The 27,246-nt window shown below is 46.8% G+C and overlaps 1 protein-coding gene across 2 annotated transcripts in view; it reads right to left on the bottom strand.

Moving 5' to 3' along the window:
• Positions 1-27,246, bottom strand: part of LOC147105342 (AT-rich interactive domain-containing protein 2-like) — a 273,552-nt gene that overhangs the window by 47,967 nt on the left and 198,339 nt on the right. For both annotated transcript variants that reach the window (XM_086011614.1, XM_086011613.1), the window contains exons 13-15: positions 19,323-19,457; positions 15,963-16,168; positions 3,315-5,719 (exon numbers count right to left, since the gene is read on the bottom strand). In XM_086011614.1, coding sequence (XP_085867740.1) covers positions 3,315-5,719; positions 15,963-16,168; positions 19,323-19,457 — 2,746 coding nt within the window. The remainder of the gene's footprint in view (positions 1-3,314; positions 5,720-15,962; positions 16,169-19,322; positions 19,458-27,246) is intronic.

Here is a 27,246-nt window from a genome sequence, read left to right on the forward strand (position 1 = left end):
ACCTCACATAATCTATCATAACCTTGAAGACCTGAATTAGGTTAGCCCTTAACCATCTCAGCTCCAGTGAAAAAAGCTGTTAAGTTCCTTTGCACAATTTTAACACCACTTCTATCTTCTAAAAACCTTTAAGTGAAACAAAAGAGCATAACATTTTTAGTGCAAAAACATCAGAGGTTTTTTTTTAGGACTCAGCCTAGAATATGTGCTCAAACCTTCAGAGTGGGGCGTGAATCCACTGCCTTCTGACTCAGAGGCAAGAGTGCGACCACTGAGCCAAGGCCGTCACATTTAATTGACATTTTACCATAACACTTTTATGACCGTTCATCCCCAGTGTTTACTTCCCCCATCCAAACCCCTCCAGATTTGGTCTGCTTGTTCTGTGATTTGTATCAGCAAAATTTATTTCTAAATCATTCACGTATGATGTAAATGATAGCCCCAGCAATGATCCTCGAGACACCCCAGTAATGACCTGCCTTCCTTCTAATGCAACATTGGTAGCAGTGACCACCGCACAGTCTTTGTGGAGACGAAATCCTGTCTTCAAACTGAGGACGCCCTCCATCGTGTTGTGTGGCACTACCACCGTGCTAAATGGGATAGAGCCAGAACAGATCTAGCAGCTCAAAACTGGGCATCCATGAGGCGCTGTGCCATCAGCAGCAGCAGAATTGTATTCCACCACAATCTGTAACCTCATGGCCCGGCATATCCCTCACTCTACCATTACCATCAAGTCAGGGGACCAACCCTGGTTCAATGAGGAGTGCAGAAGAGTATGCCAGGAGCAGCACCAGGCATGCCTAAAAATGAGGTGCCAACCTGGGCAAGCTGCAACACAGGACTACATGCATGCTAAACAGCGGAAGCAACATGCTACAGACAGAGCTAAGCGATCCCACAATCAACGGATCAGATCAAAGCTCTGCAGTCCTGCCACACATCCAGCCATGAATGGTGGTGAACAATTAAACAACTAACTGGAGCAGGAGGCTGCATAAATATCCCCATCCTCAATGATGGTGGAGCCCAGCACGCGAATGCAAAAGATAAGGCTGAAGCGTTTGCAACCATCGTCAGCCAGAAGTGCCGAGTGGATGATCCATATCAGCCTATTCCTGAGGTCGCCACCATCACGGGAGCCAGTCTTCAGCCAATTCGATTCACTTCATGTGATATCAAGAAACGGCTGAGCGCACTGGATACAGCAAAGGCTATGGGCCACGACAACATCCCGGCTGCCGTACTGAAGACTTGTGCTCCAGAACTAGCCGTGCCTCTAGCCAAGCTGTTCCAGTACAGCTACAACACTGGCACTGGCATCTACCTGACAATGTGGAAAACTGCCCAGGTATGTCCTGTCCACAAAAAGCAGGACAAATCCAATTTGACCAATTACCACCCCATCAGTCTACTCTCAATCATCAGCAAAGTGATGGAAGGTGTCGTCGACAGTGCTATCATGCGGCACTTACTCACCAATAACCTGCTCACCGATGCTCAGTTTGGGTTCCGTCAGGACCACTCGGCTCTAGACCTCATTACAGCCTTGGCCCAAACATGGACAAAAGAGCTGAATTCCAGAGGTGAGGCGAGAGTGACTGCCTTTGACATCAAGGAGCGCTAGTAAAATTGAAGTCAATGGGAATCAGGGGGAAAACTCACCACTGGCTGGAGTCATAGCTAACACAAAGGAAGATGGTTGTGGTTGTTGGAGGTCGATCATCTCAGCCCCAGGACATCACTGCAGGAGTTCCTCAGGACAGTGTTCTAGGCCCAACCATCTTCAGCTGCTTCATCAATGACCTTCCCTCCATCATAAGGTCAGAAGTGGGGATGTTCGCTGATGACTGCACAGTGTTCAGTTCCATTCGCACCTCCTCAGAAAATGAAGCAGTCCATGCCCGCATGCAGCAAGACCTGGACGACATTCAGGCTTGGGCTGATAAGTGGCAGGTAACACTCGCGCCACACAAGTGCCAGGCAATGATTATCCCCAGCAAACGAGAGTCTAACTACCACCCCTTGACATTCAATGGCATTACCATCGCCAAATCCCCCACCATCAACATCCTGGTGGGGTGGGTCGCCATTGACCAGAAACTTAACTGGACCAGCCACATAAATACTGTGGCAACAAGAGCGGGTCAGAGACTGGGTGTTCTGTGGCAAGTGCCTCACCTCCTAACTCCCCAAACCCTTGCCACCATCTACAAGGCACAAGTCAGGACTGTGATGGAATACTCTCCACTTGCCTGGATGAATGTAGCTCCAACACCACTCAAGCAGTTTGATACCATCCAGGACAAAGCAGCATGCTTGATTGGCACCCCATCCACCACCTTAAACATTCACTCCCTCCACCACCGGCACACCTTGGCTGCAGTGTGTACCATCTACAAGATGCACTGCAGCAACTCGCCAAAGCTTCTTCGGCAGCACCTCCCAAACCCGCGACCTCTACCACCTAGAAGGACAAGGGCAGCAGGCGCATGGGAACACCATCACCTGCAAGTTCCCCTCCAAGTTACACACCATCCTGACTTGGAAACGTATTGCCGTCCTTCATCGTCGCTGGGTCAAAATCCTGGAACTCTCTCCCTAACAGTTCTGTGGGAGTACCTTCACAAGGACTGCAGCGGTTCAAGGCGGAGGCTCCTCACCACCACCTTCTCAAGGGAAATTAGGGATGGGCAATAAATGCTGGCCTCGCCAACGACGCCCACATCCCAGAACGAATATTAAAAAAATCTGTGTACAACTGCTTTTCGCTTCCCGTGATTAAACCAATTTCTGATCAACTCCAAAAGCTTTCTCCATATTCTGTGCTTTCCAACTTGATAGACCAATATCCTGTGTTGCACTGTCACAATCTTGAATTGGAACCGCGACTAAGCTCTCCTTATCCACTAAGTTAGTTATCGCCTTGGAAAAAATCCAATAGCTTTATGGGAGGAGGTCATATCTGATAAAAGACATGTCGACACCCTCTATTATTTCTTTAGGCCTTTCATTATTCCTCTCCTTCAGATGTTTCGGACTGGCCTGTAGTTTCCAGGGTTATCCTCATGATCCTTTTTCACAAACTAGTGTTACATTAGTTCTGAAAAATGCTGGATGGATGCGACCAATTTCATTAGCCACTTCCTTAAAACGCTAAGCAATTACTGTAAATATTGTGCATTATACTAGTCTACTGGGCTATTGAAATTTCCTTAAGTATTCAAAATAGGCCAGAGCCCTATAAAAATCCTTTAAACCATTTCTGAACATTTTAACTTTGCAGTGAGCGTTAAAGACATACTTACTGCTATTGTTGCTGTGTTAATGGTGGCTCCAGCAGGGACAGCCACCATCATGGTGTTGCTACCAGCTTTTGTAGGGTCGCTAACAGTCATGATTCTCACCCCTACTTTATTTGGGATACCCGCCATGGAAATGCCAGTTGTATCTTCACCAGGTCTCTTGATGGCTTGTCGACATGGCTGACCTTCACAGGTAGAAAGCTTTGAAGCAAAAATTGTACTGCTGCTCTGACAGGTGGTCACTTGTGAAGATTCTACAGGGTTGGACTGTACAACCACATTACCATTATGATGAGGCTGAGGCAAGGTTACATTAAAAGTGATTGCTGTAGTTCCACTAGTTAATACAGAGTTCCTGTGTGCTTGCTGAACTGTAGGATTTGGTACTATTACTGTAGTGTGTGCATGTGATTTCACATTGGAAACTGAAGGTGGTCCATTGCACATTTTGCCCGGTTGACTGCTCTCACCATCCAGATGACGCTTTACATCTCGGTGCTCCCGATTAAGAATCTCCCCATTCCCCAAGTGGTTAGACGCGACTGATTTCTCGTTAGGAACATCCTTCCCTACGTGCAAACGATCGCCTTTAGCAAAATCAGAGTCCCCATTGATCAAAGGCCTTTTTAAAGCATTTTTCATTTCTGCTGTACCAGACTTCTCTAAAATTGGATCTCCATTTGTCAAGTTTGCCCCGCTGCAAGCTTTCGATTCCTGGAAAGCTGGTGTGCTCGCCACAAATCCACAATGATTCATCCCTGAGCTGGGGCTCTCCTTCTTACTTTCCCCGTTAAGCAGCTTCCCAGTCTGATCAACTTTTCCATTTAGGTGTCCATTGCTTGCATTGTAAGCATTACCCAAGAAAGCATTTTCCATCAGTCCAACAGTTTGTTCTTGAGATTGTGAACTAAGCATTTTTGTAGCATCCTCGGCTTTCTGACAAACATTTTTCTCTCCCTCAAACTCATCAACTGTTGGGTTGCTTTGGTTGAATGGAACATATGATGACTGGATAGCATGGGTACTGGTGACTAGCTTTGCACTGTGGTCGCCAGAAAGACTGTTTGCTGGATTTGTATTTACTTGGGTCACGTGTGCGTTGGTTAAATTGGTATTCGGTACCACAGTGACAGTAACTTGTTGGTTGAGAGGTGGTCCCTGGAGAATGGTGCTAGGGCTGGTGGTAGAAATGAACTGGCCAGGGATAATTTGCACAGTTTGTAGGCCTCCGTGTGGCTGTAAGATTTGCAAGTTTGGCTGACTTACAACCAGCTGCTGAGACTGGGGTTGAACTCCAACACTTGATACTGTGTTGGCCATCATTTGATAAACAACCTGAGGACTTTGAGCCCTGGTAACAGAAGATGACACTTGTGGGACAGGAAGTAGGAGCTTGCCTGCTTGGGAATGAGAGGGTGGTTTAGGAAGTAGCAACTGTTTAATTACACTGGTTTCACCAGTATTAGATTGAGGGCATCCCATGGAAGGTTGTTGAACATGGACTTGAATTGGAGGCTGCTGGACAGAAAGCACTTGCCCACAGGTACTGGGGTTCACCAGGGAGGATGGTGGCAACTGGGCAGAAGAAATTCCACCTTGATTTGTTAGAACAATCTGATGAAAACTGGCAGGGTAAACTTGGCCTTGATGTCCAACTATCACTTGGACACTTTGTTGGGCTTGTTGCTGTTGGAGCTGGGTGGAATTGCTGACAATAGTTAATGGTGTTGGACTAATGTTCTGAAATGTTTGGGAAGAAACAGAGTTGTGGCTGCCTGCTATCGTAAAAGTCTGACTGCTCGGCAGCTGGACTGCAGCGGCAGATACAACTGCGGTGGGAGCTGCTGTGTACTGAAGATGCACTTGCACAGGTTGGGCAGTAGAAGGTTGGATAAGCTGTCCTTGGGAGACTATGGTAGCACTTGTAATGGGTTGAATTCTTGAAGCAAATTGAGAATTAGGCAGTGTTTGATGGAGAACAGGAACTGTTGTAGTTGAACAGACAGGCTGCTGTCCAGCAAGGGATTGGTGAGTAACTGCAACATGAGGAAGATGAATAGAGGTGGTCATGGTGGGCAGCTGCACTGCTGTAGTGACTTTGGTCGCTGCCATTTGCATTACAGCATTCCCAGGAACTCCTGTGGTTACTGCAGAATGAAAATTTGGATGAACAGCAGATGCCTGGATAGTACTAGGCTGTATCCCTCCAATGGGTGTGGGCACCTTGCTTGCAATAGTACAGTATTGATGTTGCTGGACGGGAGTACTTATCCCAGGAGGCAGCTGGGTAACGCTCTGGGTCTGGGATGTGTAGAGGATTTGCGTGACTGGTTGACTTGTAGAAAAAGTAGATGTAAGGGTTCTGTGCATTTGAACAGCTGGGCTCTGGGTATGAGGAGCAGTCACACCTAGAAGCAACAGGAAGATAATTAGTTAAACGCAATAAAACCTTATCACCATAGCATGCTGTAAAAACTGGAGTAGAAATATTTTTACTCATCCAAGTGTAATCACAAGAAAAACTTTTTTCTTATGAATGGTTCTTAAAATGATTCATCCTTTTCATTCATTTTACTTCGATTGCCTATACCATCTCAAACCCAGCAGTCTCCAATTTTATTTCTTTCCTCCCAATTTCCCCTCCACTGAAAGCGCTCTTGCTATGGTATGACTCCAAAAGTACTTGTGACCCTCCAATATTTCACCCGGTGCTTATTCTACATCAGAGAGCCTTAGTGCGTAGGGGCATTACAGCATGCCTCACTTGATGGCCACAGACATCCACATGCTAATGGTGGATAGCTTGTAATGTTAGCAAAGAGCTGATGGGACTGTCAGCTCTCTGCTAACATTGTTAAAAAATAAGTCTAAAAGGTTGCCACTCAATTGGACCACCTGGTAACTTTTTAAAAAAAACAAGAGCAGGTCAGAGGCTAGGTATTCTGTGGTGAGTGTCTCACCTCCTGACTCCCCAAAGCCTTTCCACCATCTACAAGGCACAAGTCAGGAGCGTGATGGAATACTCTCCACTTGCCTGGATGAGTGCAGCTCCAACAACACTCAAGAAGCTCGACACCATCCAGGACATAGCAGCCCGCTTGTTTGGCACCCCATCCACCACCTTAAACATCCACTCCCTCCACCACCGGCGCACTGTGGCTGCAGTGTGTACCTTCTACAAGATGCACTGCAGCAACTCACCAAGGCTTCTTCGGCAGCACCTCCCAAACCCACGACCTCTTCCACCTAGAAGGACAAGGGCAGCAGGTGCATGGAAACACCACCACCTCCAAGATCCCCCCCAAGTCACACCCCATCCTGACTTAGAAGTATATTGCCGATCCTTCATCGTCACTGGGTCAAAACTCCCAACCTAACAGCACTGTGGGAGTACCTTCACCACACGGATTGCAGCGATTCAAGGCGGCGGCTCACCACCACCTTCTCAAGGGCAATTAGGGATGGGTAATAAATGCTGGCCTTGCCAGCGACGCCCACATCCCATAAATGAATTTTTAAAAACCTGTGCGTCACTTGCAGTTCGATTTTATAGAATGATAGTACAGCACAGAAAGAGGCCATTCGGCCCAGCAAGTCCACGCCGCCTCTTTCGAAGAGCAATCCAGTTATCCCCACTCCCCCACTCTTTCACCATATCCCGGCAATTCTTTCTCCTTCAAGTATTTATCCAATTCCCTTTTGAAGGCTACTATTGAATCTGTATCCACCACCCCATCAGGCAGTGCATTCCAAATCCTAACCATTCGTTGCGTAGAAAAGTTTTTCCTCATGCCTCCTCTGGTTCTTTTGCCAATCACCTTAATTCTGTGCCTTCTTGTTATCGACCCTTCGGCCACTGGAAACAGTTTCTCTTTATTGACTCTGTCTAAATCATTCACGATTTTAAACACCTCTATCAAATCTCCTCTTAGCCTTCTCTTCTCCAAGGAGAACAACTCCAGCTTCTCTCATCTATCCACGTTACTGTAATCCCTCATTGCTGGAACCATTCTGGTAAATATCTTCTGTACCCTCTCCAAAGCCTTCATGTCCTTCCTAAAATGTGGTGCCCAGAATTGGACAGAATACTCCAGCTGGGCCCAAACTCGTGTTTTACATAGGTTGTGTGAAGCTGAAGAGGCACAAGGCTCCCTCTTCAAACAGCGCTCACACCATTTGCTTAAGGCCGATTTGGGCCACTTTACAAATGCTTTGCATTAATGCCAAAGTGTGCCATTTAACTGGGCTATTGTTCAGTCGACCACTGGGAATATGTCACCCAACTTGTGACACGGGTTGGTAATTAGTTGGGAGGGAGGAGACAGAGAGCAGGGATAAAGGGAATGTACTCTGATGGGTGGGATGTGACAAGTGGTGTTTCCCAGGGATCTATACTGGGGCATCATTAGCTTTTCACCATAGATATCAATGAGTTGGTTGAAGGAATAGAGTCTCGTATATCCAAGTTTGCAGATGACAACAAGTTAGGAGAGACAGTAAGTTGTGTCGATGGGAGCAGGAAGTTACAAAGAGACAATGTAGATTCATCAGAATTATACCAGGGGTTAAAGGGTTAAATTATGAGAACAGGGTGCATAAACTTGGCTTGTATTCCTTTGAGTTTAGAAAATTGATCGGTGATCTAAATGTGGTGCTTAAAATGATAAAGGGGTTTAATTAAGATATAGAAAAACGATTTCTTCTGGTGGAGGAATCCAGAACAAGGAGGCCCAAATCTTACGATTAGAGGTAGACTGTCCAGGAGTGAAATCAGGAAGCATTTTTTGCCAAGGGTGGTGGAAATCTGGAACTCTTGCCCCAAAAGGCTGTGGATGCTGAGTAAATTGGAATTTTGAAGACGGAGATGGACAGATTTTTGTTGGGTGAGGATATCAAGGGATAAGGGGCAAAGGTGAGTAAATGGAATCAAGGTACAATCAGCCATGATGTACTAGTATGCAAGAACAGGCTCGAGGGGCTGAATAGTCTACCTCTGTTCCTATGTAACAAATGACCTTGCCTGAATGGAAACTACTTCTGAATCTTAGTAACATGAATTTTTGCTTCCCCAACAATATCCTAAAATTGAATAACTCTTACTTTAAGATATCCTACTGGATTACATGATCCTGTTTTCACAGACCTTTATTGAAAGAAGTCTCAAGTCCAATCTTTTCTACAGCAATTTTTTTTTAACCTTTATCAGTTGCCTGTGCTGATAATATCCAAAGAAATCCTTGGCCTAGAAATTCAGTTGGGCGCGCCAGCCGTTAGCGCCTTAGGGGGAGTAGATCTCGAACGCTAGGCGCTTATCGCCCGGGCGCAGCGCGATCTGCGCCTCTCCCCAACTTCAGGACACATTTAGCGCCGGCGCAAAGTCTTAGCGCGTGCCCTGCTGCGCGCGATCATGACGTCATTTAATAGTGCAACGCCCTTTGTGCGCCCCAAACCGGAACTTCACTCGCGCCGGCCCATTGTGCGCCGGGCGTCCCGAGCGACTGTGAAGTGGAACGGTACACAGGCCAGCCGGGCCGGGGGGAGCGCTAATTAAAGGGCACTTACCCAGCAGTATAAAGGCCAGCCATTTTGCAGCATTCACTCTTGTGCAACGGTTTTTTGGACAGAGACCAAGGAGGAGAGTTTACTGGTTTGGACCAACACTTGGACAGGTATTTTTGGCTCAGGCCAGAGCTTACCAATTATCTTTGCCTTCATTCAGAGCTCAGTGTTTGCCAGCATATAATGGGGGCTGCATTGGGTGGCAACACTGAATTTCAGCCTTATGCAAGAAGGGCTTACAGACGCCGTGAGAGAGTGGCAGCCCTGGCTAGACGCAGAGGGGGCAACAGGCGTCGCCAACTGAGGCCTTACCCACGCAGGGTATACCGCCAGCAGACCTCCTATCTGACCATGTCTGCCGCGATGTGTGTTAGGAGGCTGCGATTCCGAAGGGAGGTGGTTACAGACATCTGCCGGCTGCTTCAGAGAGATCTGCAGCCACAGCTGATGCGCAGGACGTCTCTGTCGGTGGCAGTGAAGATGACGGTGGCTCTCAACTTCTATGCCTCCGGCTCCTTCCAATCCGCTACTGGGGACATCGCTAACATCTCCCAGTTCGCCGTGCATTGCTGCATCCGCCAGGTGACCGAAGCCCTTTTCAGAAGGAGACATCAATTCATCTCCTTCCCCATGACCCTGGACAAGCAGCAGCAGCGTGCAGTGGGGTTTGCAAGAATAGCGGGCTTCCCCATGGTGCAGGGCGCCATTGGCTGCACGCATGTGGCTTTGCGGGCACCTCTTGGGCATGCCGAGGATTACCGCAACCGGAAGGGCTACCATTCCCTCAATGTACAGCTGGTGTGTGACCACAGGCAGCGCATCCTAGCTGTCAATGCCCGCTTTCCAGGCAGCAGCCACGATGCCTTTATCCTGCGACAGACAACTGTGGCTGACATGTTCCAGGCACAGCCTCCCCCAAGAGGATGGCTTATCGGGGACAAAGGCTATCCTTTGTGTACCTGGCTCATGACCCCGCTCCGCACGCCCACGACCCCTGCTGAAGAGGCATACAACGAGAGCCATCAAGCGACGAGGAACCTCATAGAACAAACAATCGGCGTGCTCAAGCAACGGTTCTGCTGTCTCGATCGCTCCGGGGGAGCCCTCCAGTATTCGCAGGATCGAGTCTCCCAATTCGTCGTCGTTTGCTGCATGCTGCACAACCTGGCTATCCGCAGGACTCAGGCACTGCCACCTCACGTTGGACCACCACCTCAGGAGGAGGAGCAGGAGGAGCATGAGGACGACGAGGACGAGGAGTACCAGCCCAGGAGGGACGCACAAGGTCCAAGGGCCGCCCGTCGTCGGCTTATTGAACGTCACTTCTAGGCCCCCTGTCAGGGAATGGCTTGTGCCAATGATAGAACATGATTGCAGCCGCTCCGCAAGCCCTCAGCCGGTTAAGGCAACAAACACTTCAAAGATCAAACATGGACAATGTGAATAAATAAAATGCTTTATTGTACAAACTCTGGGCCCTTCCCACATGAAAACCAAAAACAGAGGAAACCCCCAAAAAACACTCCAACACATTAGTCGCTCCCACAACCTGGGGAGGAGTAACAAAACAGTGCAACTAAAATGGCCGTCATTCTCGGCCTTTGTCCAAAACAAACATCACATCATCCTTCAAAAAACTAACATCCAATTCTCGGCCTCAAGAAACAAACACAAATGGCCACACATTCGAATATTTGGCCCGCTAGGGCGATGCCTTGGCCATCTTTGGGTGGCCCCTGCCCGCCCTGCTGCTCCGCCTCAAAGTAAGGCCATTGGCTGCTGCAAGGCTGGGGGCAGGCTCCTGAGGGGCACATGTCGTGACGGCAGATGCCCTTGGGGGTCGGCCTAGTCGACGTCTGGGCGTCGAGCGGCCGGCTGTTGATTGCTGCAGCTGTGGCTGGCCAGCATCAGTCGCTGCAGCAGCTCCTTGCAGCTCCACTGGGGGAGTGGCAGTGGCGGCTGGAGGAATGGCGGCAAGCTGGCGGATGGCAGGCGCTCGCTGGTCGCCTGAGACACTGGCACTCGCCCGGGCCAGCACTGCAGCATGCGCACCAATCTGCCGAGGCACAGACCGCTGTGCTGCTGCAGCGCGCCGGGTGCCCTGGCGATGCCTGGCTGACACAGCGAGTGTGGCAGCAGTGAGTGCCCGTGTTGACCTGTTCACTGCCCGCAGCAGAGCAGCCAGTGACTGGACGGCACCACTAATCACCTGGCCAGTCGCTGCAAGATCTGCCCGGTATTCCGCCCGACTGGTGGCCTCTAAGGGCCCGAACTCGGCCACACTCCGAGAGAGGGAATCGATGGACTCAGGCAACCGTGACACTGCCGCCATGAGCTCCGTGTGCCGGCGCTCCGAGTCCGCGGACAAGTCTTTGAGGCCTTCCATCTCCTCGGCGAACAGCATCTCCTGACTGGAGGCCGGACTCTCCCTCTGGGGAGAAGGCCACCGAGCTGGCTGACCCTTCCTGCGTTGCTGGAGGCCGCTGGGCCCAGCAATTGGACTCCCCTCCGACGCATCCCCCCTCTGGGGAGAAGGCCGCCGAGCTTCCACCCCCCTCCCGCCTTTCTGCAGCACGCAGGTCCCAGGAGCTCCCCTCCCCTTCGACACTTCCGCCACGCTGCCCTCCAGGGAAGACGTGTTCCCTACATTGGCCTGGGTGGCCGCGGCTGAGGGTTCCCCTGATGGGCCGCCTTCCTCTTGCTCCTCCTCCTGCTCCTCCTCGGAGGGTCTGTCACTGGCAAGTTGAGGGACCTCCTCTTGACCATCTGAAAGCAGGAAGGCACAAGAGTAGCTTTAGAGTGAGGAGAGGGCGTCAGTGCGGGATGCATGAGTGGTGGCATTCAGCGCATTGGTCGGACAGTGGCAAAGGATGTAGATCTGATGCGCAAGTGGGACGAGAGAGGTGCAAAAGGTGATGTCCTTACCATTGCTTCCCAGAACAGGGTCGGCATCTCCACATGCCACGGGCCCAATCACCCGGCGACCCATGAGGCGCTCCACGCGATGTTGCAGGTCAGTGAGTGGCTGGATATGGGGTCGTCCTCCCCCGGTCGCAGTCCGGCTCCTGCGATTATTCGCCAGCTTGGCCTGCAAGAGAAAGGACGGCCTCTAAGTACAGTGTGTCGCCGTGATCTTGTGTGCACTGCCTCCCATGGTGGAATAGCCTGGCCAGTGTGTCGCCGTGATCTTGTGTGCACTGCCTCCCATGGTGGAATAGCCTGGCCAGTGTGTCGCCATGATCTGCTGTGCACTGCCTCCCATGGTGGAATAGCCTGGCCAGTGTGTCGCCATGATCTGGTGTGCACTGCCTCCCATGGTGGAATAGCCTGGCCAGTGTGTCGCCATGATCTGGTGTGCACTGCCTCCCATGGTGGAATAGCCTGGCCAGTGTCTCGCCATGATCTGGTGTGCACTGCCTCCCATGGTGGAATAGCCTGGCCAGTGTCTCGCCATGATCTGGTGTGCACTGCCTCCCATGGTGGAATAGCCTGGCCAGTGTCTCGCCATGATCTGGTGTGCACTGCCTCCCATGGTGGAATAGCTTGGCCAGTGTGTTCAGTGCAGAATGTGCAATTGATGCTCATGCCTGTGCCATAGCTGCTGGATGAAGGCTGGCCATTAGAGCTTTCAGGTCCCTTTGCCCATAATGTGAGGTGCACATGCAAGGATGAGGAGGTCATTGGAAAGGGTACTCACCCTGACAATGCGTGTGAGGTCATTTATCTTTTTGCGGCATTGGGCACCGGTCCTGGGGACGTCGCTGTTGGCTGACAGCTTGCTGGCGACATGCCTCCAGGCTCTCCTGTAGACGCGGACCGTCGCCTTCTTGCCATTGTCCGGGTACAAAACATGGCGCCTCTTCTCCACAGCAGCAAGCAGCACACTCAGATCACGCTCTGAGAAGCGCTGCGCACGTTCACGGGCCTTCTCCATGTCTTCAGGCGCTATTTGGGTCCAGCAGCAGTGTTCAGGCCTAGCTGGAGGGCTCCACTATCCAGGGCGTGGCAGCAGACACAGTCGACCCTTCCCCCTTAAGAGCTGGCCGGCGCCAGGGTGTCTGCTGTCAGTCACGAGATGGCCGCACCTGCGCTGCGCCCGGCCTCGGCGCTATCGATCACCACCTCCGGCTTAGCGCCCAAAGAGAGGCGTCCAACAGCAGTTTTAGCGCTCGCCCGAACTAGTAGGGCGAAGCTAATGAATATCGGAGAAGTGGCCTAGATTTGGCGGCGGCCGCTAACTTTAGCGGACGCCCCACTTTAGCGCCCCAAAAGTGGCGTCAATGAATTTCTAGGCCCTTGTGTTTTACTGTATTTGTTTTATAGCTTTTTCCCTTTTCTGTATATACTCAGCATTGTACATAAAGAAAAGGAAAAAGCTACAAAACAAATACAGTAAAACAGAAAAATTCCTTTGGATATCAGCACAGACAACTGAAAAATTTAAGGAAAATCTGTGTGGGGCATAGAAGAGGAGAGAAGCAGTTTGCAATGATAGGACTTTAACCTCCCCATACTTATTAATGATGTGGGGGTGGAGGGTAAGGAAGTACTTTTGGTGCAAAGTACTCCTCTCCCTAGTATCAAGGTGGATTATAAAAAAATAATTCAAACTCAAGATACTTCAAGTTTGGAGTAATTTTGCTGCTTCTATAGACGTGCGGGGATCAAAATTACATCCAATTTACACATAGACCAGCTGCGTTTTTCAAGCTTAAAGGCAGGACAGCAGTGAACTTAGGTTGCTTTCTCACGACTTGGCCAGCGATACAAAGAGCAAAGGAGAGCCAGCTTATGAAGGCAAGGTAATTTTCCAGTTGGTAGAAAAAATGCATGGGTTGCTTCTATACACCTGAAAATTAAGGATATACACACAGGCCCCTCACAAGCCAACTCAGAAGGGTGACTGTCAATCAATATAAAGATATTGGACATGAGCTAAATGCAAGTTGGGCATGTTAGTATAGGGTCAGTGCACAAATGAACTTGAACTTTCTCAGTTGTGTTTATGGTCCACATCAGGAGAAAATGTTATTTTAAGTTAACTATTTAGGTAAAGAATAGAGAACTTCCTGGACCATTGCAGCCATTCCTTGGTTCTTGAAGGAGGAAAATATGAGCTCATTACAACCTGAAATGTTTCAAAAGCAGGAGGAAGATTATTTCAGAGCACTAGCAATTATTTGTCTGAGGGGAATCTTACATAGAAACATAGAAGATAGGAGCAGGAGTAGGCCATTCGGCCCCTCGAGCCTGCTCCGCCATTCAATGCGATCATGGCTGATCATCCAAATTCAGTACCCTGTCCCTGCCTTCTCCCCATATCCCTTGATCCCTTTAGCCTTAAGAAATATATCCAAATCCTTCTTGAATATATTTAATGAATTGGCCTCTACTGCCTTCTGTGGTAGAGAATTCCACAGGTTCACCACTCTCTGGGTGAAGAAATTCCTCCTCATCTCTGTCCTAAATGGCTTACCCCTTATCCTTAGACTGTGACCCCTGGTTCTGGACTCCCCGACCATCGGGAATATCCTTCCTACATCTAGTCTGTCCAGTCCTGTCAGAATTTTATAAGTTTCAATGAGATCCCCTCTCATTCTTCTAAACTCCAGCAAGTATAAGCCTAATCAACCCAATCTCAAGGTGTGGTCTTACCAAGGCCCTGTACAACTGCAGCAAGACATCCTTGTTCCTGTACTCAAACCCTCTCGCTACGAAGGCCAACATACCATTTGTCTTCTTAACCGCCTGGTGCACCTGCATGCTTACCTTCAGCGACTGGTGCACAAGGACACCCAGGTCTCGTTGCACTTCCCCTTCTCCCAATCTATTGCCATTCAGATAATAATCTGCCTTCCTGTTTTTGCCACCAAAGTGGATAACCTCACATTTATCCACGTTACATTGCATCTGCCATGCTTCTGCCCAATCACCCAACCTGTCCAAATCATCCTGGAGTTTCTTAACAACCTCCTCACAGCACACACGCCCACCCAGCTTTGTGTCGTCTGCAAACTTGGAGATATTACATCTAGTTCCCTCGTCTAGATCATTAATATATATTGTGAATAGCTGGGGTCCTAGCACCGATCCCTGCGGTACCCCACTAGTCACTGCCTGCCACTCGGAAAAAGACCCGTTTATTCCAACTCTTTGCTTTCTGTCTGCCAACCAGTTCTCTATTCAAGTTTGCCCCCAATCCCATGTAATTGATGGGAGGGGCCAAGTAGCACCTCTCGCCACAAAGGTGGCTTTTCAGATATACTGTATGTTTTACTCATATTGAGTCTGATTGTAATTCATTTGAATAGTGGCGTTGTAAAAAAGGTAACTCACAAAACGGGCGAGATTCCCTTCTTCTAAAAAGAACTGTATAAACTAGGAAAAGCATTGAGGCATAAACGCACCAATGCTATAGCAGTCAATGTTGCGCACCGACCGCGAGATCCCGCGCAGGCCGCGCACCAGCACTGCCGCTGGAAGAGATACGTGCACGCACGGCCGTGCAGCAGATTTAAAGGGCCCGTGCAGGGAAAAAAAAATTAGAGGGAACATTGATAGCAGTATATACTTCTCATGTGAACCCCATGTAATTAAGGGAAATCTGTGAGCATACAGGAAACAATGTTCTCATTCTTGTGCTTCCAAAACATCGAGAGCAGCACCAGGATACAAAACAAAAATACTCCACGCATTCTTGTCCCTTTATCCAGCCCCTCTGTCAAACCAAGCAATTAAATAGCCAACATCCTCTTTTCATGTAATCATAACATATATATTCCAATACTTTAAAAGCAGATCTTGAACAGCTATCTGTGTGTACAACAAAGTATGTGAGAATTGCTTCATTGCACCCGGAGTGTAAAAAAGGAGGGCTGATTGACTTACTGGAGGTAGATAACAAACTTTCCAACATAACCAGATGTAGCTACCACAAAAATCATTAGACAATCCAAAAAGGTGTTCACTTGACATACGAGTGCCATGTATCCCATGTACCACAACAATGAACCATACTGTATCTATCAATCTGCAGACAGGTTTCATTACATAAGTGAATGCGAACGCAAATGCCACTCCCGTCTTTCTTACCAACAGCAATGGAATTCAGCGTTGTACTGGAAGCAGAGCCGGTTTTCATCGTGACAAAGGAATGATTTGGTGTTTGCTGCTCTTGGTGAAATGCTCCAATAGGAAGAGGTACAGCTCTCCGTTTGATCCCAACCACATGAAACTGTGACTGACCATTAGCACCAGCATCTTCGATCTTCTTTATTGTATGGTTAGGAAATGTCAACCTAAATCATGAAGAGATCATAAAGTGTTAACGGAATCCATCAAGTAAATCTATTTTTTTTTTTGGAGAGTTTGCAACCTCCTGAGAGCGGTTTTCTCTCTCTGCATGCATCTTCCTTTCCAGGTTACACACTGGCTGATCAAAGGTGCACAAGAGTAGGCTGGTAGAGACTTGGAATCATCGAATGATACAGCACAGAAGGAAGCGATTCGGCCTACTGTGCCTGCGACGGGTCTTTGGTAAAGCTACCAAATTAATCCCACTCCCCTGCTCTTTCCCCATAGCCCTGTAATTGTTTTCCCTTCAAGTATTTATCTAATTTTGTTCCGAATGTTATTATTGAATTTGCTCCACCACCCTTTCAGGCAGTGCATTCCAGATCACAACAACTCACTGTGTAAAAAAATGTTTCTTCATGTCATCTCTGGTCCTTTTGTCAATGACCTTAAATCTGTCTCCTCTGGTTACCGACCCTTCTGCCGCTGGAAACAGTTTCTCCTTATTTACTCCATCAAAACCCTTCATGATTTTGAACACCTCTATCAAATCTCCTCTTAGCCTTCTCTGCTCTAAGGGGAACAACCCTAGCTTCCCCAGTCTCACCACATAACTGAAGTCCCTCATCCCTATTACCATTCCAGTAAATCTCTTCTGCACCCTCTCCAAGGCCTTGATATCTCTCCTAAAGTGTGGTGTGGTGCCCAGAATTGAACACAATAATGAACACAATTGCTTTCTATCCCATAGTCAATTTTGTATCAATGCTGTCACTGTCCCTCTAATCCCATGGGATTTAATTTTGCTAACAAGTCTAACATGTGGCACTTTGTCAAACACCTTTTGAAAGTCCATATACACATCAACTGCACTACCCTCATCAACCCTCTCCATTACTTCAAAGAACTCGATCAAGTTAGTCAAACACGATTTTCCTTTAACAAATCCGTGCTGACTTTCATTTAATAGCCCATCCAAATGCCAATTAATTTTGTCCTGGATTATTGTCTCTAAAAGTGTCCCCATCACCAATGGCTGACTGGCCGGGTTTATCCTCCTTCCCTTTTTTAAACAGGGTGTAACATTTGCAATCTTCCAGTCTTGTGGCACCACCTCCATATCCAAGGAGGATTGGAAGATTGTGGCCAGAGCCTCTGCAATTTCCACCCTTACTTCCCTCAGTAACCTAGGATGCATCCCATTTATCCTATCCAATATCACGTGTGCCTCCTCCTTCACTGCTACATTGGCAGTATCCTCTTCTCCAGTGAAGACAGATGCAAAGTACGGATTTAGTACCGCAGCCATGCCCTCTGCCTCCACAAGAATATTTCATTTTTGGTCCCTAATCGGACCATCCTTCCTCTGACTACCCTTTTACTATGTGTTTATAATACTTTTGGGTTCCCTTTTAGGTTAGCCGCTAATCTATTTTATACTCTCTCTGCGCCTTATTCCTTTTTTTTATCTACTCTGTACTTTCTCAGCTTGGTTCTCTAATGTATTATGAACCTTACAATTGTCATAAGCCTCCTTTTTCTGTCTCATTTTAACCTCAGTATCTTTAGTCATTAGGGAGTGCTAGTTATGGATGCCCTTCCTTTCCCCTTCATGTGAATGTGTCTACTCTACCTGAACCAACTCCTCTTTGAAGGCGTCCCATTGTTCAATTACTGTTTTGCCTACCAATTTTTGATTCCAATCCACCTGGGTCAGATCACTTTTCTACTCACTGAAGTTAGCCCTCCTCCAGTTAAGTAGTTTTACATTCGATTGTACCTTGTCCTTTTCCATAACTATTCTAAACCTGATGATCACTCTTCCCTAAATGCTCTCCGACTGAAACATGCTTCACTTGCCCCACTTTTCGCCCCAGAACTAGATCCAGCACTGCTCCCTTCCTCGTTGAGCTGGAAACACACTGATCAATTTTACCTCCCCTTCACTGCAGGGGATGTGTGCTTAGCCCCTGCTGAATACAGCACAGTATTCAAGATTAGGAATGCAACTGTGACGAGGTGAAACCTGCATCCTCCAGCAGTGGATTGATGCTCTCGTATGCAGACACACATCGCAAATATAAATCTGAACTTAGGGCTTACCTACATTAAAATAATCATCTTAACAAGCTATGTAATCTCTGGCCCGAAACATAGAACTTTAAGTGCTACAAACCAATTCTTCACAAGCCAGAAATTTAACAACCACAGTGGATGCCTGGAATCCTAGGGTCTTTCATTAAAAATCAATAACCCTTCAGATCAGTTCATCGCAATACATTTATTTTTTACATTCAAATTATAATTTCTTTTTACCGCATGCATTTTATGGTGGAAGGCATTAAAACATTAGATATTTATAACCCTTCTTTTCCCTCCCACTTCAAAAAGTGTGGATAGTGAATGTTGGCAAACTATTCAACTATAGTGAGCTGTCAAAGGCGAGATCAATCCTCACCTGCCATCCACACACAAGCACTTTTCAGCAGTGATCACTCGTCTGCAATCAGAAGTGAGAACTTCACATAGTTTGCCAAAGAGTCAGAGGCAAGTTGCAGATTGTCCAACCGAGATTAATTAATTCATCTCAGATCAGTGAATGAACCAGAGGCTTTGCTGGGCTGCAAGGCTTATTACAACATTAGGTAGTACATTCATCCATTGAGGCATGGAATAATCAAAAATAGTTTTATTTAATTTGCTCTTTTGAGTGACTCTTTGATGCAAGTTAGGCTGTATTGATAAAGCAGTCTAAAAAGTTCTTAATTGATGCATCAAATAGAAGCTTCTTACAGAGCACTTCATCAATACAAAAACTGAGAAACAGTGGAAGAATGTGAGACAGATAAAAATCCAAAAGATTGATCTAGAACTTTAATTCTCATAGAAGGGATATTGCACTGGTACCTTGGTTATAAAAAGTGTTCAAGGTTACACCAGAAGTAGGAAGTAGGATTCTGAATACAGAAGGCAGCAATGAGAGTGGTACCAGTAGCAGGAAGCATCATTCTTCCAGCTTAAGCCAGTCAGCTTTATACAATTCACCCAGGTAACTAACCAGTCCCTTATTAATGGTTTTGTCATGCTAGCTGACATAAATCAGAAAATGATGATTTATCTGTAACTACTTTGAGCATTGCTAGTTAGAATGCAGCTCACCGGAGACATTTAGTGAACCCTGTGGATGTCAGGATGCCACCACTCCCAAGTTTACTGCACAGTGAGAGGTACTCAGAGTATAGGTCTACTCGATAGATCGAACTATCTGCAGATTCTTCAAAGTTGGCATTCAACCTAAAACAGAACAAAAATGTACTTTGTTACTGCAAAATATCTCCTATTTATACAAGAGCAGTTTGGGAGAGGCCCATCACAGGGAGCTGAAGGTAATTTATACATAGCGCGGGACAGCATAATCAATCCCCTGTACTGCACTGAATTTACAATCAGATGTGGTTTGCCAAATGATGTTTCGCCTCCTTTTCTATTAATTTTACCTGAGTGCCTTGTTCACATCTGGGTTCTTATGTTCAGCAAAATAAAGAGTAAATCATTAACAGGAAGTTTCAGACATTTTCACAGCAAACGGCAAAAAGATGGATGCAAGAGGTTTATAGGACGAAAGTTAAAGTTATATCCCAGAGATCACAGTACTGCGAACGGGCATGAATATCATAATGTTGACTGCGTTTTATTATTTTTAAAAATCGGTGAGTCTGATCTTGCAACACTAAGTCAAAATGTCAATTTTGACAAGCTAAATTCTGCTCATGCTGCCCTTTCTTTGGGCATTCCAATTTACCGGTGATCCTCAAACTCATTTGCTGTGACAGGGAAAACAATGTGTAAAATTATGTTTTTTTTTAAACTCATCTTTTAATTTGTAACCCCCTAATGGCAATTAGGGGTTGTAATCCAATGGATAGCCAAGGCCAGAGATTGATTCCTTACTTGCCATTAAAAGTGGTACTTTTTCCAACTATGAAAATCTTCCACCAGTAACACTAAAGGCAATAATGTAAAGATTCAACATAATGCTTCCCCGAAGGCTCAGGTTAGGCAGTGAAAATCTAAGACCCACAAACCAGGATGGCTCAGTTCAATCACCGATCTGTGCTCCCAATTTGAGTCGCAGTAGTACAATTCATTTAGATTAGAAGGGCTAAAAGGGTATATGAAAAATGGCTAGCAGATCAGGTAAAATAAATAGCAAGGACTTTTGCTAGCATATATAAACTAAAAAAGGTTAGAAGAGGGTAGGACTGCTCAGGGATGAAGAGGGAAGTCTAATTGGAGAAGATGAAGGTGTGACAGAAATATTAAATAAGCATTTTTTTTTTACAAACGACGGAAGTGAGAATGTGAGTACTAGAGGAGAATAAAGAACAATTAGGAGACGTAACTGTTGGTTCAGAGAAAATTGGCAGAACTCGAAGTAGATGGCATGTCTCCTAGGCTGTTAAAAGAATTCAGATAGGCTACAATTTTTCAATCCTCCTTAAATATATATAAATTGTGCCAAGGGAATGGCAAGTAGTCAATACAACATCTTGGTTCAAGAGGGGAGAGAAAAACAAACCAGTTAACTGTAGACCAGTCGATCTGTCAGGTGTAGACAAACTCTTAGAATCCATAAGTCAAGATAAATTAAGGTGAGCATAGAAATACGTGGCTAGCTAGCTCAGATTTGTTAAAGGCAAATCATGTTTGGCAAATTTAATCCAGTTGGATAAAGGGAATGCGGTAGGCGTAGTGTGCTTGGATTTTCACATGGTGTTCAATAAGGTGACCCAAGAATTGTTAGAAAAAATCAGATACAAGGCATGAGAAAATGTGGTAGAGTGGATTGAATGTTGGTTGAAGGACAGAAAAAAAGAATTAAGGTAAATGGGCATTGCTCAGGTTGGAAGGGGTGCACCCCAGGGCTCAGTATTGGCTTTACTTTTGTTATACAAAAAAGAGAGTTTAACAATGAGGATGGTAAAAAGAGATGATCTGCAGTGGTGTTCCCCAAGGGTATGTTTTGGGTCCATTACTCTTTTTAATTTTTATAAACAACCTAGACTAGGGTGTAGGGAGCAGCATTATAAAGTTTGCAGATGTTATGAAACTTGGCAACGTAGTAGAAACATAGAAGAAAGGAGCAGGAGTAGGCTATTCGGCCCCTCGAGCCTGCTCCGCCATTCAATGCGATCATGGCTGATCATCCAAATTCAGTACCCGGTCCCTGCCTTCTCCCCATATCCCTTGATCCCTTTAGCCTTAAGAAATATATCTAACTCCTTCTTGAATATATTTAATGAATTGGCCTCCACTGCCTTGTGTGGTAGAGAATTCCACAGGTTCACCACTCTCTGGGTGAAGAAATCCCTCCTCATCTTAGTCCTAAATGGCTTACCGCTTATCCTTAGACTGTGACCCCTGGTTCTGGACTCACCCGCCATCGGGAACATCCTTCCTGCATCTAGTCTGTCTAGTCCTGTTAGAATTTTATAAGATTCAATGAGATCCCCTCTCATTCTTCTAAACTCCAGCGAGTATAAGCCTAATCGATGCAATCTCTCCTCATACGTCATTCCTGCCATCCCAGGTATCAGTCTGGTGAATCTTTGCTGCACTCCCTCCATGGCAAGAACATCCTTCCTCAGATAAGGTGACCAAAACTGCACACAATGCTCAAGGTGTGGTCTCACCAAGGCTCTGTACAACTGCAGCAAGACATCCTTGCTCCTGTACTCGAATCCTCTTGCTATGAAGGCCAACATACCATTTGCCTTCTTAACCGCCTGCTGCACCTGCATGCTTACCTTCAGCGACTGGTGCACAAGGACACCCAGGTCTCGTTGCACTTCCCCTTTTCCCAATCTATTGCCATTCAGATAATAATCTGTCTTCCTGTTTTTGCCACCGAAGTGGATAACCTTGCATTTATCCACATTATACTGCATTTGCCATGCATCTGCCCAATCACCCAACCTGTCCAAATCATACTGGAGTTTCTCTGCATCCTCCTCACAGCACACACACCCACCCAGCTTTGTCTCGTCTGCAAACTTGGAGATATTACAGCTAGTTCCCTCATCTAGATCATTAATATATATTGTGAATAGCTGGGGTCCTAGCACCGATCCCTATGGTACCCCACTAGTCACTGCCTGCCACTCGGAAAAAGACCCATTTATTCCAACTCTTTGCTTCCTGTCTGCCAACCAGTTCTCTATCCAAGACAGTACCTTATCCCCAATCCCAATACAAAAGGTAAATCGTGCTTGACTAATCTACTGGAATTTTTTGAGAATGTAACTGGTAGAATAGATAAGGGAGAACCAGTGGATGTGGCGTATTTCGACTTTCAGAAGGCTTTCGATAAGGTCCCGCATAAGAGATTAGCGTGTAAAGTTAAAGCACATGGGATTGGGGGCAAGGTACAACTCCTACTAACATTTTCTGCCCCTTGGTATTTCTCAGCTCTGCCCATACAGATTCCACATCATCAGAGCTAATATCCTTCCTTACTCTTGTGTTAATCTCCTCTTTAACCAGCAATGCTACCCCACCTCCTTTTCCTTTTTTCCTGTCCTTCCTGAATATTGAATACCCCTGGATGTTGAATTCCCAGCCTTGGTCACCCTGGAGCCATGTCTCCGTAATCCCAATTATATCATATCCGTTTACATCTATTTGCGCAGCTAATTCATCCACCTTATTACGAATGCTCCTCGCATTATGACACAAAGCCTTCAGGCTTGATTTTTTAAACATTCTTAGTCCTTTTAGAATTATTATTTACTGTGGCCCTGTTTGATTTACACCCTTGATTTCTCTGCCTTCCACTTTTGCTTTTCTCCTTCCTGTCTATGGTTTCTATCCTTGCTTCCCTTTCCTCCGTCTCCCTGCACAGGTTCCCAACCCCCTGCCATTTTAGTTTAATCCCTCCCCAACAGCACTAGATAGTGAGGAGGATAGTTGTAGACTTCAGGATGACAGACAGGATGGTGAAATGGGCAGAAGCATGGCAGATGGAGTTCAATGCAGAGAAGTGTGAAGTGAGGCACTTTGGGAGGACTAATATGGAAAGACAGTATACTATAAATGGCATGATTTTGAAAAGTGTAGATGAGCAGAGAGATCTTGGTGTCCATTAACACAAATTCTTAAAGGTGGCACGGCAAGTTGATAAGGTGGTTAAAAAAGCATAAGGGTTACTTGGGTTTATAAATAGAGGAATAGAATATAAAAGCAAAGAGATCATGTTAGAACTTTATAAATTACTGGTTAGGTCTCAGCTGGAGTATTGTGGACAATTCTGGGCACCACACCTCAGGAAAGATGTAAAGGCATTAGAAAGGGTACAGAGGAGGTTTACCAGGATGCTACCAGGGATGAGAGACTTCAGTTATGAGGAGAGAATGAAAAAGTTAGGACTGTTCTCCTGGAAACAGAGAAGGTTAGGAAGTGACCTAAGATGTTTCCATGATGATGAGGGGTTCTGATAGAGTAAATAGAGAAAGGCTGTTCCTCTGGCGAGTGGGTCAATAACCAGAGGTCATAGATTCAAAATCTTTGGTAAAAGATCTAGGGGGAGAAATTCGGTGGGCTGCGCCACCATTTAGCGCCTAAAGAGGGCACTCAGTGGCTTTAGCGCCACTGGCCACGCCTCCCGCGATATTTAGCGGGGCGCTAATGGCGGCGTTAGCCTGTTGTGCTGCGCCGTCACCGATGACGTCATCGGTGTGCGCAGCGCCCCGCTACCGCCCTGATCGCTATATTTGGCAGCGACCACCTCTGTAGCGCTGCTCACTAATCGCGCCCAGTTCACGGGGCCTACCTGTGGTGGCAGTGGCGCAAATTAAGGTGGAGGTGCGGGGCGGCCGTTTTTTTCGGCGGCTGCCTGCCAGCACCTCCATCCCCGGCCTCCTGTTCTCCCCCCGCGGCATTGCTGGCTGCTTTCCGAGAGCCCGGCACTTCTCCTCGGTGCTGGGCTCTTTTGCCGGCACTTGCGATCGCTCATCGCGCTGGTGCAGGCCCCTCCCCCTTAAGAATGGGAGGAAGGCCTGCAGTACCACAGCGCGCCGTGCTGCAGTGTGGCACGTTGCGCTGTGATATTCCGTTTCAGCGCCCTAAGAGGGACGCGGAGCGCCTCGCGCCGTGTCCCTTTTGGGGCGCTCAAGCTGAATTTCCGGCGATCGCTGCTGCTCCGATCGCAGCGCAAAATCCTGCGCCCAGGCGAGCTTGGCGCCCCGTTAGCGGCTCCACCCAATTTCTCCCCCCTAGAGGGGAGATGAGGAGAAGTTTTTTCACTCAAGAGTTGTCGAGATCTGGAACATTCTGCTTGAAGAGGTGGTGGAAGCCGATTCCACAAGTAATTTTAAAAGGGAGTTGGACAGGTAGTTGAGGATGAGGAACTTGGTGTTGCTGATAAAAAATGGGGGTGTGGGACTAAGCACGACTGCTCTTCTAAAGAGCCAGCACAGTGGGCCGAATGGCCTCCTTCTCTGCTGTAAGTTTCGATGATTCAATAATACAAACAGATTAATGGAATGGACGGACAGTTGGCAGATGCAGCGCAACGTAGAAAAGTGTGAGGTAATACACTTTGGGAGGAAAAGCAGTGAGTGGGAGTGTACACTTAATTAAAAGATACTGAAGTGTGTGGATGAACAGAGGTCTGGAGGAGTTCAAACACAATTATCTGAAAGTGCAAGTGCAGGTAGATAAAACCATTCAAAAAAAGCCAATAGCATTTGAGGTTATATGAATTGGAGTGTAGAATAAATTAGAGAAATTTGTGCAAAACATTGGTTAGGCCACAATTAGAGTACTGTGTGCAGTTTTGGGAACCCAATTATAGAAAGGACATTAAAGCCATAGGGGGAAAAATTCAGTATCGCTCCGTTTGGGGCGCCATTATCGGCCATGCGCAAAGTTTAGCGCCTGGTGCTAATTATCGCCTCCGACTGCAAACTTGGCTTTTATCGTCCCTGGAGGTGATTGGAGCGCTAAATCAGGCGCTTCACACTTCTCTTAAGACGCAAAGGCCGAGGAGCGAGGCGCTACCTCAGAGTGCTGGCGAAGCAAGGAAGGGCAAATCAAAATAAACCTGCAAAGCGCTGCTCAGTACCCAAAACTCCTTCACACAGCGTTGAATCTCTCTCAGAATGCGTGGTGCAAAAATGTCACTGACAAAAAAAGGCAGGAAGTGGTCGCCTTTAAATAGCGCTCCCCCAGTCCCTTTCTGACAGCATAACGCTCCCCTCAACCTGTCGTTGCTAGCGGCAGGCGGTAAGGCAGGGGGCGCCACTCAACATCCAGTCCAGGGCGCTAACGGGGCGTTGCGCACGCGACTGACGTCACAATCTGCCGGCGCAGGAGTTCGTGGTGGTAGTGTTTAGCGCCGCCGCAAAATGTCGTTAATTTGGTGAGCGGCGCAATCATCGCCGCGCCCGGGCACTAGTTGCTTTGTGCCCCATTAGCGCCCTCTTAAGGTGCTAACGGGAGGTGCAAACAACGGAATTTTCCCCCCATTAGAGTGTATAGTGCATATTCATCACGATGAGATCAGGGATAAGAAACAATAGTTAAGAGAAGAGACTTAAATAAAGATGGTTAAGAGGAGATTTAATAGAGGTTTTTAAATTATGTAGGGTTTTTGATAGTGAATAGGGAAAGACCATTTCCTTTGGTTGGGAAGTCATAATTTAAAATTGTGACTAAGACAGTGAGGGAAGGGGTTGGAGAAAGTATTTTTTTCTTAAGCAGAGGGCTGCTGGGGCATGGAATGCTTTGCCAGAAGCAGTGGTTGATGCGGAAACCATTTCATTTTAGAGGATAATTGGATAAATATTTGGAGCAGATGATGATACAGGACTATGAAGATTGTGCGGTATTAGTTTTCAACTGCTCTAGCAAAGAGCCAGCACAGGCACAATGGGCCAAATAGCCTCCTTTTGTGTTGTAATAATAAAATTTATAGCACAGAAACAGGCTATATGGTCCAACTGGTCTATGCTGGTGTTTATGCTTCACACGAGCCTCCTCCCACCCTACTTCATCTAACCCAATCAGCATATCCTTCCAAGTTTCTTTAGCTTTAGAGCCAGTGGGTAAATGAAGATATAAAAATAAACAGCCTCTCCAAGAGTGCTATCCTGCAGCCCTGCTAAAAGTGCTGGTGTGGACATCATGTACAGACATCAGACGAGGGCAGGATTACACTCAGCTGTGTTGGCTAGTTGGGCGAGGGACTGGAGGTGCAATGGAATTATACTGCAACAAGGAGGAGGGAAAGAATCCGTGAGAAAAAAGAAAAAATATCTTTATTGTAGTGGCGATAGCTTTATGGTGTTAGAACAGCATGAAAAAATTAAGGAGCATACGGCAGTAAAAAAATCTCCTGATTTTTGTATTTTGGACATTAGTAGAACTGATTTTGGCAAAACTATTTGCCCTGCATTTCAAAAAATGGGCATTTCCTAGAAAGAAATACCTTGTCTTTATATATCATCTTTCATGACCTCATGATGTCTCAAAGTGCTTCACAGCCAATGAAGTATTTTTGAAGTGTAGTCACTGTTGTAATGTAGGAAACACGGCAGTCAATTTGTGCACAGCAAGGTCCCACAAACAGCAATGAGATAAATGACCAGATAATCTGTGTGTGTGATGTTGGTTGAGAGATACTTACATATTTGAATAGTGCCATCGGATATTTTACGTCCACCTGAGGGGGCCTCGGTTTAACATCTCACCAGAAAGTCAACTCCTCCAACAGTGCAGTACTCCCTCAGTACTACACTGAAGTGCTGGCCTAGATTATGTGCTCAAGTCTCTGAATCCACAACCTTGTGACAGAGGCGGCAGTGCTACGACGGAGTCAAGGCGGAACCAGACTCAGTAGCACAAATTTCCTTCACCGGGAGGTATGAATCCCTGCTGCTGTTTAAGTGCTTGTTGCTGGTGAACCTACCTAGTGGCTTTGATATGGACAGTTATTTTACAGGTATAAACTCATTGTACACCAATGTTACTATTTCAGGAATATTTGTGTTCCAGTGTGAGCTTGTTAGCAGTATTTCAGAAGTGG

Source organism: Somniosus microcephalus, chromosome 18 (assembly GCF_052327205.1).
Source record: "Somniosus microcephalus isolate GS21.2 chromosome 18, FLI_Smic_1.0, whole genome shotgun sequence".
NCBI lineage: Eukaryota > Metazoa > Chordata > Chondrichthyes > Squaliformes > Somniosidae > Somniosus > Somniosus microcephalus.